Source organism: Lissotriton vulgaris, chromosome 12 (genome assembly GCF_964263255.1).
Source record: "Lissotriton vulgaris chromosome 12, aLisVul1.2, whole genome shotgun sequence".
In the NCBI taxonomy this organism is placed as follows: Eukaryota; Metazoa; Chordata; class Amphibia; order Caudata; family Salamandridae; genus Lissotriton; species Lissotriton vulgaris.
Window position 1 is genome coordinate 781,691,418 of NC_141700.1, and position 21,596 is coordinate 781,713,013.

The window sequence follows — 21,596 nt, forward strand, 5'->3', positions numbered from 1 at the left end:
AAAGGGCAACTACCATTAGATTCCCTAGTCATCTCCAATGCTAGGAAGAGAGCAAACTCACAAACTTCAGGTGAGGCACCTCCACCTGATAAAGAATCTAAGGTCATAGATGCCTCAGGCAAAAGAATAGCCACACAAGCTACCAACACATAGCGTATAGCTAATACACAAGCCCTCCTTTCCCAATGTAATAGGGCTCATTATGATCAGTTAGAGAAAGTGCTAGACCATCTACCTAAACAATATAAGGCACAAGCAAATGATCTTATACAGAAAGGCAAACTCATTTCTAAAGCCTCAATTAAGTGCGCACTAGACGTTGCCAATACTGCATCTAGAGCTGTAAATACTAGTGTAGTACTTAGAAGACATGCGTGGTTACGCATTTCAGGATTTAAACAAGAAGTCCAAACTACCATTTTAAATCAACCATTTAATCAAAACCAATTGTTTGGACCAGAGGTAGACACTGCACTTGAAAAGATGAAGAAGGATACAGACACTGCCAAATCTATGGGAGCTTTACAGTCTACACAAACTAGAGGTTCCTTTTGTCGCTCCTTCCATAGAGGGGGCTTCAAACAAACCGGTGCAGACAACACAACATCCTTCAATTCCAACACACAAACATCCTCTAACAAGGGATATTTTAGAGGAGGAAATAGAGGGAATAACAACAAGGGAAAAGGTTGGGGTAACAACACTAATCGAACCTCTTCCACCACAAAACAGTGACTTCACTCTGCCCCCCAAACTCCTCCACACATACCAATCAAGCAGCGTCCAATGTCTACAGAACACCTTACTTTGCTCAAACAAGAAGTTCTGTCACTTCTACAAAAGGACGCAATACAATTAGTTCCTGTACAAGAACAAGGAACAGGGTTTACCCGCTGTATTTTCTAATTCCCAAGAAGGACGGGACACTAAGACCAATTCTCGACCTCAGGCCCCTCAATCATTACATACAATCAAATCATTTTCATATGATCACTTTACAACAAGTGCTCCCACTGCTGTAACAAGGCGATTTCCTTACAACACTAGACCTAAAGGAAGCCTACTTCCACATTCCTATACATCCGGATCACAGGAAGTATCTACGGTTTGTGTTGGAAGGACAACATTATAGGTTCAAAGTCCTTCCATTCGGAGTGACAACGGCACCACGAGTATTCACAAAGTGCCTAGCAGTAGTAGCAGCACATCTCAGAAGACAACAAATACATGGCTTCCCTTATCTAGACGACTGGCTCATAAAAGCCAAGTCATTCAATCAGTGTGTCCAACATACACATCAGACAATTCAAACATTACACGACTTAGGGTTCACAATAAACTACACCAAGTCGCACCTCCAGCCCTCTCACATACATCAGTATCTAGGGGCTACAATAAACACGTCTACGGCTCTAGCGTATGCCAGTCCAGCAAGGATACAGAGCATTCAAGCCTTAGTCTCCATTTTTCAACACCAGCAGTCTCTCCAAGCCAGAGTGTTCATGAGACTAATAGGCATGATGGCATCTTCCATCTTCATAGTACCATATGCAAGACTACAGATGCGTCCATTACAAGAATGTCTAGCACAGCAATGGAACCAGGCACAAGGGCAACTAACAGACCTGGTGTTGGTAGACAGCCGCACACATCGCTCTCTGCAGTGGTGGAACACCAAAAACTTGACAAAGGGGCGGCCGTTCCTCGAGCCTGTTCCACAGCTAGTGCTCACAGCAGACTCATCCCTCTCAGGATGGGGAGCCCATCTCCTACATCATACAACTCAAGGGCAATGGAACAGTCAACAACGATTGTTCCATATCAACCACCTAGAGCTGCTAGCAATATTCTTAGCACTCAAAACATTCCAAGTAGAAGTACAGAACAAAGCTGTCTTGATCTGGACGGACAACATGACAGCCATGTATTACATACAAAAACAGGGGGGGGACACACTCCCATACTGTCAATCATCAATAAATAATTGTCAAAGCTGTGACAACATTTAAAAATATTATAGGATTGTACTGTGGACTTGAGCTGAATTGCTTCCCTTCTAACATTCTCAAGTACCAGAAAAGCAGAACATGTATATCTTCTATCAGATTTAAATAGTGTAAAAGTGTTGTTTTAAAGCAACCCGACGTGGAAATATTTTCTGTCACACACGAGCGAGGGCACACTTTTTTACACAAACTGCAATCCACATTAAAAAAGATGCCACATTTATCAAACGAGTTAAAAAATGGACATATGATTAATGATATAGCTTGCCATAGACTGTGATAACCCCCAGAATTCTTTGAAATGTATTTTCCTAAACCTTAAACATAGGTTGTCATACCACTTCCCCAGCCCTATGGCAGAGTTGGGCTGGTTTTACCTCTGTTAGGGCCAGATGTATCAAAGGGTTTCACCCATTCTGTGTCTATGGGAAAATGTGTTGATACATATGGCCCTTAATCCTTGAGGGAATTCCGTTTTCTAACCCTTGCACCATTAAAGCCCTGATTACGAGTTGCACAGTACTTGTTGGGTGGTAAATCCCCATACAAAATGTTTGTTACTGTGCGCTAACACGAGCACATCAGTACCGTCGAATTACGAGCTGCATCCCATAGATAAAGGAATTAACATGTGGAAATGGAATTACGGGTCATGGAACAGAATAGAATTCCCAATTCTATGGGCTTTAAAATGAATAGGAGGTAAATGTATGTAGGACCTCTGAGTGGCTTGGGGTGGAGGGAGTTAAGTATGATAAATAGGGAAGGGAAAAAAACTTTGAGGACGAGGCTTGATTTTTGCTGCACCAACGCCTCGTGCGATTTTACCACCCAGTAAAATTCAGTCTGGTGTTCCAACACCTGGGAAAATCTCATTCAGGAATACTGGCCCACTCACGAGCAGGTGGAGCGTAATTGCATACGGTAATTCTGCTCCGCGTGATTCCTAATCAGGGCCTAAGTTGTGTGGATTGTTTTTTCCAAGGAGAGCCCCTGTCAGGTGTGCACTCACACGCTGCCTGAGTAAAAGTTAAACTGATCCACTCGCTGCGAAATGCACTCATGACGTGGCATCCATTTCTGAGAAATTAGCATTGTGGCCCAAGGAACTCCTATATAATAACCAAAGTTCTTGGAACTGAGGAATGCTTTACTTTCATAGCTGCTAAGCCAGCAGAGTAGGTTCTAAGGCAAACACAAGGATATGGTTGACGGAGCGCTGAAACTTTTCAGGCACTCTCCCCCAGTCACACATAAAACAATATGTGTGCCGCAGGTGTTTAGTCTGTAAAGAAATGGAATATTCAATATCTGGCATTGCGCATGCGTCTGGACTCAAGGGCAGAAAATTGAACAAGAAGATGGCCGCCAATGTCCAAATTGTTTTAATTCAGCATGTTTTTCCACCGCAAACCACTAGATGGCAGAAGAACATAGCATCTGCACTTACAATAGTCTCAGGCTGAAATACTATTGTTGTAGCTAAATAATTGATTTCTTCTTTAGTTGTTGTACATTGTGGTTAGGTAGTGCTGCCGTTTCTCTCTGAAGAGCCTTTTAAAACAATATACGCAGAGAGAAATACAAAAAAATATTAGCGACAATGTTTAAAATATGAGCAAATAGGAAAGAGTAAAGCAGCAGAGGTGCTAAAAGGGGAGCTTACATACACTGCCTGCTAAAGTGGATTTGTAGAAAGGGAGGAAAAAAGGAGCAAACACGCAAAAGGTGATGGGATGATGCTTACAATATGTCTCACCACTGGCAATCGCTCGGGGTACTATTCCAACACCATATTCACCACGCCACCGCAGTTTAGACCCAGCCTTAATCAGCCTTGAACCGGCCCCAATAGGAACAATCCAGCCCGAGCTGCAAGGTCAGATCCTCCCTGAACCAGAACACAAGCAACCCAAGACTGGTTTTCTCCTAATTTCTTGCCCTGAAAAATACCCCCAGTCATATACGCAATTTCCTTTACTTACGCTACAATTAGACTCTCGTTAGCTGTAGCTTCACCTTCACAGCTGTTACTGCCTTTCAAAGAATCTTGTTGTTTTATCACACAGCGTGGATCTATTATTTCTATGACATGGTCGCCATGTTGTAGAGTTTTTTTAGCCACACCGAATAGCTTTTATATGTGGAAAAACAGACCATGCCCCCGAAATCCTATTGCACGAGTGCCATATTGGCCTTAAATTGTGTACGCTTTAAGGTCTACAAGAACCTACTGCTGAAGGTCTCCCCATAGAAAAAAGGACTGGGAGGTCCCACCCATGGCATCCAGTGTTGACTTATATGCATAACCAGGTCACCACGGTCACAGCTCTCATGTAGGCCATTTGACTCACACTTTCATCGCGTCATAACTTGGCCATCAGGGTGCATTCTGGTCTTTGTAGTCTTTCATCTAACTCTACTCTCCAGCAGCCTACATGAGTCCAACGCTGCCATCTCCCAGTCATACCACTAACGCTTTGCTCAAATTTAATTTCCACTGAACTCTACTCCCTTTCTTTCGCAGGCCATGGGATCGGCAAGAAGTTTATGAAAATGGTCGCCAAGGTAAGATTTATTGGCTTTTTTGTAAACCTTAGTTTATAGATCATCTCTTGAGAAGTGGGTCTTAAATTGAAGGGGGGTGGTCTGGGAGAATTTTCTCTTATGCTCGTAAAAAATATTCTCACCAGTACGCTTAACGAGCAGGCTGCATTCCTTAATTGCATCCTCCCACCAACAAGGTAAGAGAGCTGGCTGTGTAGATAGGCCATTAGAGTGTCTACTGCCACTGGTACATTCCTTTTCAAACATTAGCTAATGTGTCTCCATGCCTCCATACAGTAGTTCAACCATAACAAATGTGTGAAAAATGTAATGTTTTAGAATGCACTGAACCCAATCATGGCCGCAACGATCCACAGCTACCACTCTCGAGCACAGAAGGGAGCCACTCATAACCACAATGTTCCTAGGACTGTCTGGGACACAGTCAGGGACTTGGGCAAGGACTGGTGACTGAGTAGAAAAAGAGGAGCACAGCACTGCCCAGGATCACACAGGAAGTCAGAGGAGAAAAGGGATCCAAAGAGGAAGCCTGCACAAAGAAACAAGGTAGCTAGAACTCAGCAAGGATAGGCACTCAGGGAGGGTTTGGCATTCAGAGTAACTACACCGAGGATGGATGTGCAAGATATATATACATACATATATATATATATATATATATACATATACATAGATAGATATATATAAACCAACATTAACAATCCAGGGAATGTGGGGTAAAGCACCCAGGAGCTCCACACGGTTAGACTGAAGCTCACTAAGTTCCTGACCCAGAATTGCTGTTACAGATACTGACTGTAAATATTCACATTTAGGATATAAAAGGAAAAGGCAGGGTCTGTGGAGCTGATGTTATAAATGTAACTCAAAGACAATACTTACAGTGAACAAGAAACACCACAGATCTTGGAATTCAGACAGGAACACTCAAGGTTGTAACAGCAAAAGGTGAGAACTGAACACAAGCACGATAGACAAGGAGCTAGCAAGGAGGAGTGCTTAACAGGAAAGGGAGGATATCACAGGGAACACTTAGCCGAAAGCAAGTAACAAACATACAAGGCAACAGAAGCAAGAGAGCAGAAAAGAAAGACAGCAAACTAGGAACTGGAACCAAGGAAATGAGAAGAAAGATAGGGATTGGAAAAGGATATACAGAAGGGGAGGCTACAAGGGTATACTAGGATAGTGCTGGATCAGGAGTCAAGAAAACAAAGTAGCACTGAAGGCAGTGCTGGAGCAGGAACAAGAATTGAGCAAACGCTCAAGAGCAAAGGTTGCACTGCAGGTAGTGTTAATTCAGGAACAAGGAATTACTAAAGCCCAAAAACAAGAACAATGAATGAAATGCTAAGGCTCAGGAGTAAAGGTAACGCTGCAAGCAGTGGTAACTCAGGAACAAGGAACACAGCAGCAGCTCAGGAACAAGGAATAACTAAAGCTCAGGAAACACTGGAAACAGGGGATATCTCACCGATACGCAGCAGCTACAATGACCAACCCTGGACTGGAAGGAACTGGGGCTTAAAAGAGCTCACTGTACTTACACGCATCAGGTGTGAGCTGGCAAGCAGCAGCCAGCCACAGGTGAGTTGGATTCCTCCAGCCATCCTTGACCTGTGGGGGAGAAGACGAAGCCATGAGCAGGTACTTGTAGGTAATAGTTTCAGGAATGAGAAAGCTTTCTTCAAGCATGAGCAGGCTGGCTTCCAGAAAGCCCGGCATGGATTGGGAATGGATGGCTATTTCCAGTAGAGTCCAAATGGCTGGCAGTCAGTGTGTCTGGAAGGTTTTTATAATAGTGGAAAGTCCCACAATTCGGCCCCCTGGTGGTGGGCATGAGAGCACAGGGAGGGAATTGTGACAATGAAGCTTTAGAAGTCAACCTACAACTAAGGAATATGCTACTTACCAGTATGCGTCCGGCTCGGCTCCGAAAGAAAAAACTATCTGAGGATGGAGAAGATGCCCATGCGCACTGTAGTCCAGGGGAGGAGTCACCTATCTCGTGATACTTCGAAGACTCTTCCAAGACAACAATGTGCAATCATCCGGACCCAACACTAGGCGGCGATCTATGCACAGATATGAATTCAGCAGCCCACATGCCTCAAACAGCTGGTTTTCAATGTCCTTCATGCGGATTTAGTTTTTAAAGACTCTATTAAGAGATATGCTACCTATTGTGCATTGATTTAAGCCCCCCCCCACCCAACACTAGGCAGCACAGGTGAGTGGGCTCCAGGTTGGGCTCCTGCACTTACTTTCAATCTTTATATTTTTCCTACAAATTGATTAATGTCTCCAGCAATAGGTGCAACCGATTCTTAGAAATTCTAGCTGTAATAAAATCACACCTAGAGCAAGTGCTCAATATTTGATTAATCTCCGGATACTGCAGGCACTACCAGTTGGTTTTTGCTTCCAAATTAGAGATATATGTAGCAGTAGCGTTAAAGTTATCACTAGGTCAAATGTCCTGGTCTTGCAGTAGGGTTGCATCTTTTTTGAAGATGGGATTGAATACAGCTGATATGGTGGTTGGATCTAATGTACCCAGTGCTTCAATATTAAGAGGTTTCTGTTTGCTTCGATCTTTTTTAAAATTGGGGCATATTCTGCGATGCTGGATATCTCGTAGTTTTCTGCTAGTCAAGAAACTAATTTTAAAAGTACAGAAATCTAAACCATCTCCATTGATAGATGGCTGGATTTAATAATTCCGGTTTGTATCAAGAATATAAATGAAGTATGCATCTTAGAAAAACGAGGAAGATTCATTCATTGAAACTTGGAATGATTTGTGAAATTTATATGCTTAGTCTAAAAATGTGTCTCCCTTCCCCCTTCCTCCATCTATTATGTCATGTTGTTCAGCTTTCAATGTGAAATCTACTTATTCTGTTAAGAGAGTTATTTAGGAGTACTATATCAATTTATATAAGGGCTAAAGTACCCCCTGCCGTACATTATACGATATTGCAAGCCACTAAGCAGTTCTTCAACCATATAGAGAAACGAGGCTGGAGGCCAAGTTATTTCTTAAGGTTATAGAACTAAGAGGTGACTTGCATTATGCCTATCATGTACGGCAGGGGTACCATATCTCATATAATACATGGTCACACCACCACCTTTCCACCAAACCACTTAAACGCTTGGTGCATAGCTCCTTCAGAAAGAGAGGGCATGTTTGCAAACATTAAGAATAAAAATAGAACCTCTAGTGCCAAATTTAACACACTCATTATCTGTTAGATATTTGTTGCAAAACGATTTTAGAAACAGTTCAATACAAGTCAGTTAAAAAAAAAAGCGGCAGTAACTCGGAATGTGTAGAAACATGCAGAAGGACTTTTCTATAACTATCTAAGGAATGCAAAAAAGAATCATGTTCTTTCTGCTTGTCACTGTAAGCTAGAAAAATAGAGAAGTACATAGAAAAGCAACTTTTCATTCTCGTTGCTTTAAACAGCTGCTTCGTGAGCTGCTGTGCCTTTCACCTCAGCTGCTGGCTCTGGCAGAGGCATTCTTCTGTCAGAACCCGACTAAAATAACTGATTATGGTTGAGATATGGTGTCTTTTCTTTATAATCGGCGACTGAGTGCGTCATTAGGCTCTGATTATAAAGAAATTAGAGATGTGCATTTATCCTGTGGTTGCAGAATCTAATGTATTTTAACAACATAACAGATCGTTTGCTTGTGGTAATGCACATTGACTTACTTTGCATCACTGATATACAGTAATAATATATATTTTTGAAAAACAATACAATAATTAAAAAACAAATAAACGCCTCTACAATAAATTAGTTACATTTACTTTCATGAATTTCCAGAGAGAGCTATGTAAATTAACTTGTCGCTTTCTTTTACAGATTGGCGTTGAGTCCAAGTGCTCTGCCATCCAGCTGGCTGTCCTGAACTGGAATGACACAGCCATTGACTTCTACCGCCGCCATGGAGCCACAGATCTGACCAGTGAACATGGCTACCTGGTCTTTCGCTTCGAAGAAGAGGCCACAAGAAAACTGGCCCTGGACGAAGAAAAATAAATATGATGCTTCCTTGTCTGTAAGAGGGCGGTTACAGGAGTGTAAGAAGAAAGGATTTTCCATGTAGCAGAAGTTTGTGTGAGCTTCCTCCGGAAGTGGACAGTGTTCGTGATTTTGTACTTGGTACAACATGTTTTGTGTTGTTGGTTAAATTCCACCCTATGTCAGTAGCAGCCGCTGAAAACTAAGCCACCATCATAGTCAATGACCGGAAGCAATGTCAGAGGACAGCCGCAGGATCCGGTGCACGAAGATTCTGCACATCTTTGTCTTCCCCTCTGCAACAGGTTTTTAAATGATACGCATTCACTACAGTAAGTGCAGAGGAAGACCCACTGAGGAGGGCTGCACTTTACGGTGTTACAAATCCCATGCAAGCGGGACTGCATTTCTCAGAACATGCCACAACATGCACTTTCATCGCAGGATAGCACAGCAAATCTACGAACATTAACCCCATGTATGCTGGTGACCAACCCCAGCCGTCACGCTCCGCGGTGCTCGTGTGCTGATGGCGGCTGCGGTTCGTCACGGCCCCGCCCTGTTCGTTTGTTTACCGCACAGCGGCGGAAACGGGCCAGCAGCGAAAGGGTACCCCTTGTATGCTGGTGACGAACCACAGCCGTCACGCTCCGCGGTGCTCGTGTGCTGATGACGGCTGGGGCTCGTCACGGCCCCGCCCTGTTCGTTTGTTTACCGCACAGCGGCGGAAACGGGCCAGCAGCGAAGGGGTTAAGAACATTTTCGTCCTGGAAGACCCATTTCGTTAAAGTGGAAATTTGGTGCATGCCAGAGTACTGTTGTGTCATTGTTGCTCACAACCACATGTGGAGCATTGCACTCTTTCAAGAAGGATGTGCACTGGCTGGCAAGTAGTTTCAATCTCCTACCAATGGACATCAAATTCTCTTGCCATGGATATTTGTTACCCCATTACAGGGAAGTTTGTGATCTCAATGTGGAACCTCATAGTATTTTTTTAAAAAACAGAGCATTGGAACTTCAAAACAAAACCTAGTTTTATTGTTGTGGTCATCAGTCTTTTAAGATCCAAGCTGAAAAATATTGAACTCCTAAAGTTTAATCAGTGCCAACAAAGACTGAGAAAACATTTTTTTAACAATTATTATGTTTTTATATGGTGCCTCAACCTCACCTCTACCATTTATTAGCACTGTAAAGGAAATGTGTCCTTCAGAACTTATTATACAGAGAAACATTATAAAAACTTATGAGTTTGTTGATTTTATTTCATTTCGGGTACAGTGCTTCTTCACAGAGTGCTGCATAAAGACAAACAGTGTGAGTGTTTCTGGCCTTGGATGTGATATTGAAGATGTCTTGGTGCAGAATCGATAAGGTCTTGCACCTGTGAACAATAGAGACAGATAAGTATAACAGGAGTAAATAAATACCTGTGGTAAATGCAAAGGCACAACATGCAGCTCACCCTCATTTTGGAGAAAAAATGAAATTGGGATGACTGCTGGTCTTCGGTTATCACAAAGGGCCACAGAAGAAGCCGGCAAATCCCAAGTTGTGCCACACTCTGCTGCTCACATCCACACATAAAGGCACAGGTACAGGTGTGCATTCATCAATGCGGTCACTGAGTTGAAGACAGTGTACGTACACTATACTGACTCCTTGAGAAATGGACTTGGCTCCCCCAGCCTGGTTAAAGGAATAGACGAGGAGGTGGCTAGTGGGCAGTCTCTGATAAGTGGCCTTCAACAGGTTCTTATGAATGCCAAATCTCTCCCAAAGCACCATTGGGAAATAGTTAAGTTTTACTTTTTCACTGTTTATTTTTTGCTGATTTCCAGTGGGTATTGGTCAGTGTTTTCACAAATTCTGAAAACCAATGGTTATCAGTGTCTTTTACATTTTGGTGTCACAGAAAATTGGCCAAGCAATGTGTTTTTTACAGTGTTTACAAACTGCATTCACAGATATCATTTTTAGGTCCCGCCTAGGTGCCATCTCTTAGAGGCATGCTGTTTTGAGGTATGGAATTGAAGCTCCGCCAACTTTCTGCCCGTCTTTTTAATTGGCTCCTCTAACTGTCCCTTACAAATGGTGTCTTTTCATTGGTCAGTAGGCCTATTTGTTTACTTTGGATACAATCACGGCACCCACGCTTTAGCTTTAAACATCTTAAGCTAAAGCACGGGTGCCGCAATTCGTTTGAGAGTAAAGAAATATATATATATTTTTTCTATTTCTTTACTTTTGAATCAATTTCATTTTTTCTTTTGACCAGCGTGGCACGCCGGCGCACCTTTCTTTTCTTATTTGCGCCGCCGAACGTGGCAGTGTGGTTTATTTTTCTACTTATTAACTTTTGTTGTACTGGCAGCACCTGTGCTTTAGTTTTTAACATCTTATGCTACAGTGCAGATGCTGCGATTGATTCAAAAGTAAAGAAATAAAATAAAAAATCTCATATTTTTTCTATTTCTTTACTTTTGAAACAATCGCGGCACGCGCGCTTTAGCTTAAAATGATTAACGCTAAAGCACGGGTGCCGCCATTGTAACAAAAGTAAATACATAGAAAAAAAAGCACTTGGCCGGAACATTTTTTCCTATTTGTTTACTTGGGATACAATCGTGGCACCCACACTTTAGCTTTCAACATCTTGAGCTAAAGCACGGGTGCCACGATTGGTTCAAAAGTAAAGAACTAGAAAAAAAAATCTGTTTCTTTACTCTTGAACCAATCTCGGCACCCGCGCTTTAGCTTAAGATGTGTATAGCTAAGGCGCAGGTGTTGCGATCCGTTTGTAATGCAATAGCTTTTGCATTGCATGCGAGCAGGAAAGAAAGGGGGCGGGCGGAGACCTTTCACTCAAAGAGCCTGTTGACATTCTGGGGGTCTTTTCTCGTTGTATGCTCTTATCTCACTGATTTGCTCTGTCACAGACTGCATTGCTACACGGGTCTTCGGTTTCATGACATTGAACATCTATTGAAATGTTAGACAAGGTGCCGGAGAGTCTTGTCTTGATGACCCTTATTATTCTAAATCACGTTTTTCCTTAAAATATATATTTTTTTAATGTGTGCCGATTTGTTTATTAGTCTATTACAGAAATTTAGAGAGAAATGTTGTGTTTGTTTCATGCAATATCCATATAAAAAGTTTATTTTAGATCAAAACAGGACCTCACATATGAGAAATTGGAGGGTGTCACTATCCCTGAATATTAGATGTAAACCCATTTAGAATTTGGATAAGTGTGCCTGTCAGCGACCTGGCCAAAGATGGTATGAAAGAGGTGAAATTGGATCATAAATTCAAAACGGTCCTAAAAGGGGCCCCAACATCCTTAAGATGTCCCCTGTTAGTCGGTCTCTCTAAATGATCTGTCTAATGAGAGGAATGCTGTCTGGATTCAAAGTGTCTTCTTCTCTCCAATTGACTAAAAGAGTGTTTAGCAGTTGTGTGTTTTTAGGGTGGTCAATCACCTACCAGTATCGTTCCACACCTTTCCTCCTTTGCGTCTGTTAACCTACTGCCTTTTTCTAACAGCCCCCTTACTCTTCTCGTGTTTGGCTTCTGTGCTTGGGTGTAGGTTAAGGCAGCCCATTGGGCACAGCACAGTGCCTGCTTGCCTAGGCTTCTTCGCGCAACGTGTTTGAATCCCGTTAAGGCCTTTCCCACCTTCATCCTTCCGAGCTCCAAGTTATCAGGTCCATTATTATTGGGATTTTTGGAAGTGCCTGCACTGTATGATAAATATATGATACTTACTAACCTTTCACTGTGAAATGCTATATATGCTAATGCATACATGGTGGTGCCATGTTAGTACATCTTTTTAGCATCATTGTAGTGATCAATATCTGCTCGTTGAGTATTGGTAGATCCGCAATCTGTGCAGGTCACCATGTATTGCTGTATAATGTTGTTATCCAGTACGTGTTTTCCCTAGAGATGTCTTCCTTGTGCAGCTTCAGGTTGTTCTGTAATGACATGTTCGAGGCATGTGACCCGCAGATCACATGCTTTGCATAAGTCTAGTGTTGGGTCCGGATGTTTGCACTTTGTTTTTGTTTAAAGAAGTCTTTCTTGTCACGAGGTAGGTGACTCCTCCTTTAGGTGATAGTGCGCATGGGCATCAACTCCATTGTTAGATTGTTTCTTGCCGCCATTGGGTTCGGACGTGAATTGCTTCACTCCGGTTCGACACCGTTCTCGGGTTCCCCTCGGTGCGCAATCCACTACCCTCGATGGTATTGTTGCTCGATCACATAATTCTACCTTTGCGTATCGTATTCATTCCTAAAAACTTCGCTCAGAAATTCTTGTGCAAGGCCTTTGGGCTTAGCAACGTCAACCGAGTTCGCAGTAGATGGAACGGACCCCATTCCAGTTCTGCCCCGAGTGCCACTCTAAGTATCCCTGCACCGATCTACACGACGTGTGCAATTTGTGCTTATCACCCGAATACAACTAAGACAACTGTGAAGCCTGCGGATCATTCCGATCGAAGAAGACGCTCTGTGACCGTCGGGCTCGACATCACGAAAAAGTATCAGCAACACAGAGGCTTCACTCCAGATCTTTTCGGAGAAAATGTCGGCCAGGAGATCTTCTAAGCAATTTGGTTGCCAAGGTAAAAGAGAATGTAGAAGAGTCAGAGGTTTGTAAAGTCACAGGGAGAGAAAGCATGCAGAGCAAATCGCAATCTAATGAAAGGAAACTCGGATGTTACCATTGTGGCAGCAGCAACCGCCTAGCTAACAATGTTCAGTGCCAATCTAGAAATGTGACATGTAAAATTTCCCACCGTAGAGGGCATTTTTTAAGCGTATTTAGAGAAGGTGATCAGAACAGCAGAGAAATTGGGGGAAAATAAGGTAGTTCTGTAAGAGAAATAAGTCTAGTTTCTCCTTGCGAAAGAAAATTTGTATTCCAGGTAAAAGATACTGTGTGTAGTATAAATGTAAATGATCCCAAATGTGATGTCATGCTAAACAAAAATTTGGTCACCATATATGCTGATTCGTGCTCGCCATTTACTTTGTTGAACCATGCTGACTTAGTAAACATGTGTGCAGATGGTAATGTGACCCTAGAGAACCCTGATATTTCTTCCACAGTTTACACCAGACAACCTATACCTCTCATGGGTATGAAGAAAATGCAGATTGAGCTTAAGGGGAGGAATACAGAAGGGACTATGTACATTGTTGAAACATGATGTAACTTATTGGGATGGCAACATCAAAAAGAGTTGAGCATTATCCTTGATCTCAACAACAAAGAACAAGTGCTTGTGTTAGACGTTCCCCATACTTGAGCGAGTATATGCGAGGAGCGCCATAAGTTATTTTCCAATAAACTTGGTCTTCTCCACGACTTCCAACATAAAATTAAGATCAAAACCAATGCTAGGCCAACAGTACATAAGCTTCGTCCGATACCTCATTTAATGAAGGAACCTTTACAGGAGGAGCTCGAGAGGTTGTGCAAATTGGGCATCATCCAACCCATTGACACATCTGAATGGTTGGCTCCCATTGTTATTGCATCTAAGGCCAATAAGGTCGGCATTCGTTTGTGCATGGACTTGCACAGCCTCAATGAAAACATTTGGGTTGAAAGGCACCCGCTCCCGAACAAATGAAATGCTCAATACAATGGGACCAGCTAAATTCTTCAGTGTCATTGAACTTTCCATGGCCTACCACCAGGTAGATCTCCACCCTGATTCTAGACCGCTAACAGCCTTTATCACCCCGCAGGGAGCTTACATGTTCAGGATGATGCCTTTTGGGCAGGCATCAGCTGCTGCGATCTTCCAAAAGATAATGCAGCAAATCTTGAAAGATGTGAGCAACACCATGTGTTTCCAAGACGACATCTTGGTGTATGGACAGACCTTGGAGACCCATGAACAGACCTTCAGAGATGTTTTCAAAAGGCTTATTGATGCTGGGTTGACGGTACAAAAATCTATGTGCCAAATGTGAAGTCGGTGGAGTACCTGGGGCATTACATTTCAGAAAATGGGTTCAGACCAAAGAACAACCTGCCCAAAGCGGTAAGAGAGGCCCTATCCCAAAAGCAAAGATGAATTAAAATCATTCTTAAGTTTACTGGGGTATATGGCGAAATACATTAAAAAAATTCTAAGAGAAGTGTGAACACTTACGTGAACTTTTGAAGAAAAACAAGGAGTTTGAGTGGCAAGAGGAGCACAAGTGCACGGTGGGTGCATTAAAGGAAGAAATAATAAATTCCCCGGTGTTGGGCACGTTTGACTCAAGGAAGAAAACCATCCTTACCACAGATGCTTCTAACAAAAGACTGAGGGTGACCTTGTCTCAAAAAGAGGGCAATGAAGAGAAAATCATCGCGTTTGCCTCCCACTGCCTTACTAATGCGGAGAGCAACTATTCAGTAGTAGAGGAGGCCCTAGCGTGTTACTGGGCAGTGAAGCACTTTAAATTCTTCATGTGGGTGTTGAATTTCTCTTCCGCACGAACCACAAGCCACTGTGGAAGGCATGGAACATGGCACACCCCGTATTTGCAAGTGGAAATTAGGACTTGAAAACTTCTGCTTCAGGGTGGAGTATGTTCCAGGGTGCAAAAACAATATTGCCGACTTCTTGTCCCGCTCACCACTACAATGTGAACAACATGAGGAAGTGCTAGACAGTCCCATTCTAGCCTTAACAGACCCTGCATTAACAGAAGAGTGGAGTAAGGGCATGGAGGAAGACAAGAGGCTGTGCAAATTGAAAGATATTGAGGTAAAGGGGTGACCTAGTAAGTGCAGTCAGGTTGATGAAGAAATCAGAGACTTTTGGGAGGTCAGGTTTGAATTGAGCCACATAGGGCGGAAACTTTTTCGCAATGATAAAATCATACCTCCTGTAGGGTTGGAAAAGAGGATTGTACAAGTGGCCCATGAAGGACATTTGGGGCGAAGCATAACATAGAATAGAGTTATAGTAAACTTCTGGTTTCCCAGAATGGACTCCATGGTAGAGCAAATGGTAAAAGTTTTTCACAGCTGTGCAAGAAGTGACAAGTCCAGGTCTACTCACAAAGGTCTGTTGTCCCCAGTAGAGGTACACCTTACACCATGGCCTGCGGGACTCGGTACCGGTGACGTCAGTGTATGCAGTCACCCAGTGAAAGCGTGATCGGCTGATGCGTGTACCTTAAGGAGATGGTTACAGGTATAAGGAACATTCGCAACCATCTGGTTTGGTGTTAATCTCGAATGAAGTGAAAACTGGTAACCCCTGCAGCCCTGATGAAGTTGCGCAAACTGTTGGCAACGAAACATGTTGGCTCTTTAGAATTGAAAATGGTCTGATTTCAACCATTTTTTAATTGGGGAGGCTTACAGCTCTGAATAAAGTTACGTCAAGCCAGTAAGCATTACCTCATTTTAAACGTTGGGAATTGCAACTCTATTCTCACGGGGTCCAGTGGGCACTTTAGTGACACTTTGCACTGACATTGCATTTACATTTGTTTTTTCGCTGTCTTTTTTTCCTTCATTGTCTGAGAATTTCACAATGTAACACACACTTTTTATTTAAGGGGAGAAAGCAACCGATGATGAGAAGCGGGTGTGCTAGAGAGTACCAGCCAGCAAGCCCCCCTTGGTGTTATGACCGTGAGGTGCTTTCTCTCCTTTCTCACACTTTTTTCTTGTAATTGAGTGGGAGTCTTTCCTATGTTGTGATGACTTTCTTGCTATAAACCGAGCACACAGACACTTGGATTAGCGACAATGAGTCATTCCAGTGAGGGAGTATCTGAAAAATGTTAAAGACTCCTACAGTGTCTTTAATTGAATGGACGGTGTTCATGTTAAGTCAGGCTCTTTGCTGTTTACAGTCTGTTGAGTGGGGGGCAGCCCAAATTTTTCTCCCCCTGGTGCTCATTTTCTGTTGACATGGACATGATTGGGCCAATGGACAACTTAGAGATGAACAAGAAGTTCATGTTGGTGCTCGTTGATTATACCTAACACTGGGTCTCACACATGGGGTCAACACCAATGCTGTCATAGAATTCCTTAAGGACATATTTTCACAGGAGGGTATCCCATCTACCCTCATCACTGACAATGGGGTACAGTTTGTGTCCCAACAGATGAAGGATTTCCTAATAAATCTCAATATCAAGCATGAAAGAACAGCTCTATATTGCCCTCAGGCGAATGGCCTGGTGGAAAGAGCTAACAGGTTAACCAAAGAACACATGCAACTAGCTGTGATAAATGGTCACGAGATTGAGTCATCCTCCGAGACTCCTTATGGGCCTACCACACGCCACCCAACTCCATCACAGAGGTGTCTCCATTCGCAGCTCTCAGAGGAAGAGAACCATGTACAAAGTTAAACCTCATGTGATGAGGGGTGGTAGGGCAATTGAGTCAAATCTTATGGAAGCAGCAGATAAACGTAAATCACACCAAAGCAAATACAAGAAATGGTACGATGATAAGGATGGAGTGAAGGATCCTAAATGGAAGGTAGGAGATTTGGTACAGGTCAAAAGAAGTGTCAAAGACAATGTGAGCAAAAGCAAATTACTACGCCCGTTGCCGAATAGCCAAGACCTACAACGATGTGATACAACTGGAGAATGGACAAACGTGGAGTTTTGACAGGATTGTAAACTGCAGTTATATTTAACCCTGTAATGTTGGGGAGGTGTGTTGTAATTAATTTCCATTTATGGTATGTTCCCTCCACCCCTACCCTTTGCTATTCAGTGGACTCTCCCTCTGGAGTTCAACTTAGAATGTTGAGAGTCCTCTGCTCAGTTTGGAGAGTGGATGGCTAATAAATAAGTCATAGAACCTTACCTTGTCCGGTGATCTTTGGACTTCCTTACAGTTTCCTTCACACCCATTTTTCACTCTTTATATTTAACCAAATGAATTGATCTATACTTAGTACAAAATGAAAATCCATTGTGCAGCTCAGTTGCTCTGTTCTTGGAGAACCTACAAACCCTATATATCCCCGCAACCAGAAATGTTTAGCAGACATACCGGTGTATTGCTTTTGTAAATTGGTCATCGTAACAAGAAGTTACGGATGAAAACACATGGGGTTTTTCTACTTATTTTTTTATATTTTTTTTATTTCAACAGTTAGATTCTTCAAGAAAAGCTTGAGGGATCTACACAAATGACCCTTGCTGAATTCCGAATTTTGTCTATTTCTCAGAAATGTACAGCTTTCTGAGATCACCCATGGTTTCATATCAGTTTACACCACACTGTACGTAGGTTGAAAGCACAAAAAATAGGAATAATGGGCTGCCTCTTAGAAAAATGCCACAACTGTGGAAAAGAAAATATTTTTGATTCAGCTCTGCATGTTCCTAAAAGTTGGGAAGATGATGGTTTTAGCACAACAAACCTTTTGTTGACACTATTGTTATGAGGAAAAACTGCAGAGTTACAAATATTACTTATATCACAACAGGGAATACAGTGGGGACCTTGTATTGAGTCTATTAGTGTAATTAAATACCAACAGGATGCCTGACCTAAAAGATACAGAAAATGACAGTAAGGGAGATGGGTTCAGGAAACCTGTCCTGTTGGGTGAAATACTAAAATGTTATATAACAGACAATAAGGAGCATTTCTCACGTGTTCTTATTATTAAAATCAATGTACTGCCAATATCAAGATGTATTATAGAGATGGAGTCCCTTTCCACTGGCCAAAACTGATGATTCAAGCCAACAGAAGGAAGAGCTAGCTTTGGGAAAATAAGGAGAGTATTACAGGACATTCTGTTTATTATTTTCAAATGGATTTTTCAGGAATTTACAGGGGAGATTCTTCAAACCCTCACACTTCCCTATAAAACTTACTAAAAGATAAAACAATTCAGGAGACCCAACTCTTGCTCATTACACTCACCTTCCTACCCTTATTCTACCCCACACTTTTGGACTTGTAACCCTTAAAAAACATTGATCCAACCTGGTCGTACAAGCCTCGAAAAAATCATAAAAACGTTACCACACCTGTAGGTCTAGTGACGTGAATAATCTACTTGACCTAACTGTAATGTACTTGACGCGTACACTGGCCCCAAATTGTGTTATCCTAGGCAAATATTTTGTTTTACAGAACTGCATTTTTCTCATTATCACATATGAGAACACCTTTAAATATGCAAGTTCGGTATTTCTGCTGTACAAAAAAACTCTTTTGTGTGATTTAATAGACTAAACGTTTGCACCGTGTATAATAAGAATCTAGACCACACATCCCCGGACTTGCCTTTTAGGCCATTAATAGCACGGTAATCAGTGCGAGGGCAGGTATGTTTCTCAGTTCATGTTTAACAACTCACATGTAATAAATATATTACTAAAGCATGATGCGCGAGCGCAGTCATTTATAAAACAGCACATTTCCTTGAAATAGCTACAAACCTTCCCACTAACATGTAGTTTTACTGACAAAACTATATACCCTATGGACAATAAACTGGAAGTTGGGTTTCTGAAAAAATAATTCACATTTTTGTGCATCACGTGTAAAGTGTTCTGAGTTGTTTTCCTCCAATTAAAATCTTTTTTTCTTCACAGTTACAAAAAATTTGCTTTTATGTTTATGCTTATGTTTATGTTTGCAGATTTCTAGAGCGCATGGCTGCCCGTGAGCGTCCCAGTGCCCAGCCCCAGTTTTAGAACTACTTACATTTATTTTGATAAGTTTGTACAGTTCATGTTCGAGCTATTTAATTGTTGTATACACTTTACAAAATCCTCCAACTTTGCAGTCAGAGAAACAAAACTAACCAACCTCCAGGATAAAATAAGCAGCAAATTGTAAGAAGGCATACGCTGACATTTGACCTCTGTCTCTGAACACAGAACAAATATGACAAGATAAAAACATGATTTAAAGGCATCTTTATTGCTCATTAACTTTCTGAGTGAACAAAACACATGTTCTTTGTCAGCTCACCGGAACGGGCCAGTAGGCCTAAAAATAGCTCGCCCTGATAAAATCCGACTCGCCATAGTGAGTGGGCGAGTAGATTTCTTGAGGATTGACAAAGAACCATCACTTTGTTTTTACACTCTAAACTCAGTCAATCACCATTTTAGGATTATAGCTGCTCCTAAATTCTCCTGGACACTACTTCTTTCCTTTTGCACAAACTGGTGCTTGGGAAGGATCAGGGAATAGACATTTTTGCTCGGTTCTTGCCACCACCGGCCAGCAAGGCAGAGAGACTCTGTGATCGGGAGGGAAGAAGGGAGGGAGAATGTGCATCCGTTTATCAAGCACGCAGAGCGGAGTAATCAGCCACTTGCAGCTTGATGTACGTAAGCAGAAATGTGGATTCATCTGCATTCCTCTGGGGTTCTTAGGTACAAACATGATAAAGGTAATCACAGTTTTTCATTTTTTAGAGACTTGGCATACAGATCCAGACTTATAGGGGATGGTCTGAGGGCAGGTTTCAGCCCCATGGGAGGGACATAAAGGGTCAGTGTCATCAGGTCTCATTCAGTGCCAAGCCCCTCAGTGCTTCTCCCTGGAAGCGCATCATATGCCAGCCCTCGCTTGTGGTCAGGTCCACCGCCCCTTTCTTAATGTAGAAGTCTATGGCCGTCCGGTTCCAGTCCAGTGCTGCGAGCTGGAGCCGACAGAAGTTTCGCTCCACGCAGACCTGCAGGAAGTAAATTAAATTGTTATTAAGTTTAGTTAACCCCGCCTGCCACCTAACACCTTCACCCTACCTCTGTGCATTTACCCACATAAATATTCCACAAAACTTCAACACTGCTCAGCCCCAACCAAATCAATATACAAAGTAACTAAATTACACACTTCCACAATCAAAACACAGTTTTTTAATCCTCATTAGGGCATGTTCTGGCATTTGACACACAGCCATTTCTGTTCATGACAAAAAAATTGAATGAATGATCTATCACTGAAAGAAGTCAAAAACACTTCTACCATCTTTGATTGGCTCATTAGATATGGGTACACAACACTCACCAGAAACAGCTGATCATTTACCATCATCCAGAGGCGACCTTCTGGCCACCGAGAAGACTCAATTGATTCCACACCACCTTCAATGCCCTGTCACCATACCTCTCACCCCCACAAACACATTATGTGACCTCTCCTATAGATTCTGGATTCTCTATAGGACATCCATTGATGAATTCCACAACTTTGCAGCCCACTCGCTGACTTTTACGGACTTCAATGGTCCAGGAGACTTAGTTCTTGAAACTGTAAAGTAAGCCTTTTCTAGAACTCCCCACCTCTCTAGACCTCACCAGACATGTGACTACACTCAATGAATTTAGGCAATACACTGGATCTAGTCCCCTCCACCTTACGCACCGTCTTATGTCAGGGTTTCACACCCAGGGCCTGTATCGGTTGCCATGACGTTCATTTCATAATTTCACACCACAGACCACTGCACAAAGCCAAAACATCTTTTCAAGAACATCTCAACAAGTCCCCTTGTCATGTGCCAGAGTTAGGCCTGGTAGGAAATAGTGCCATTTTACACGTAGACGTTGTTTTCCTAAATTTGACTCCACTTTGTCACAGCGCCTTCTGACACATATTTGCGTTTGTGACACTTGGGTATGTTTTTAAGAAACACAGACCTTGCTGACATGAAGAACTTCGTGAGAACACTATCACACTGCCATGGCGTTACGTGCACGGCCCTCACGTGCGTGATACAAATGTGTTTGCTATTATGACCATATGGAGACACAGTTATCTGTAGACTACAAACAATGGCGCCCTGATCACAATCTCAGCCCAAGGTAAGGAAGCTCTTTTCTATATACATTCTTTTCTTTCCAAATACAATCAGAAGAGACGCTTCTGCTGACTTCGAGGGGTGCCTCCGTGCTGAGGCTTTCGACTAGGAGATGACTGGCATCTCCGCGAGGGGTGTCCAGTTTGT

The 21,596-nt window shown here is 42.5% G+C and overlaps 2 protein-coding genes across 2 annotated transcripts in view; one reads left to right on the top strand and one right to left on the bottom strand.

Moving 5' to 3' along the window:
- Nucleotides 1-9,879, top strand: part of LOC147678697 (thialysine N-epsilon-acetyltransferase-like) — a 66,883-nt gene extending 57,004 nt beyond the window's left edge. Inside the window, exons 5-6 of the mRNA XM_086946150.1 lie at nt 4,534-4,574; nt 8,456-9,879. Of these exons, the coding sequence (XP_086802276.1) occupies nt 4,534-4,574; nt 8,456-8,632 (218 nt within the window). The 3' untranslated portion in view covers nt 8,633-9,879. The remainder of the gene's footprint in view (nt 1-4,533; nt 4,575-8,455) is intronic.
- A 9,656-nt stretch (nt 9,880-19,535) lies between these two features.
- LOC147678698 (thialysine N-epsilon-acetyltransferase-like) overlaps nt 19,536-21,596 on the bottom strand; it is a 36,805-nt gene continuing 34,744 nt past the window's right edge. Inside the window, exon 6 of the mRNA XM_086946151.1 lies at nt 19,536-20,321. Within this exon, the coding sequence (XP_086802277.1) occupies nt 20,148-20,321 (174 nt within the window). The 3' untranslated portion in view covers nt 19,536-20,147. The remainder of the gene's footprint in view (nt 20,322-21,596) is intronic.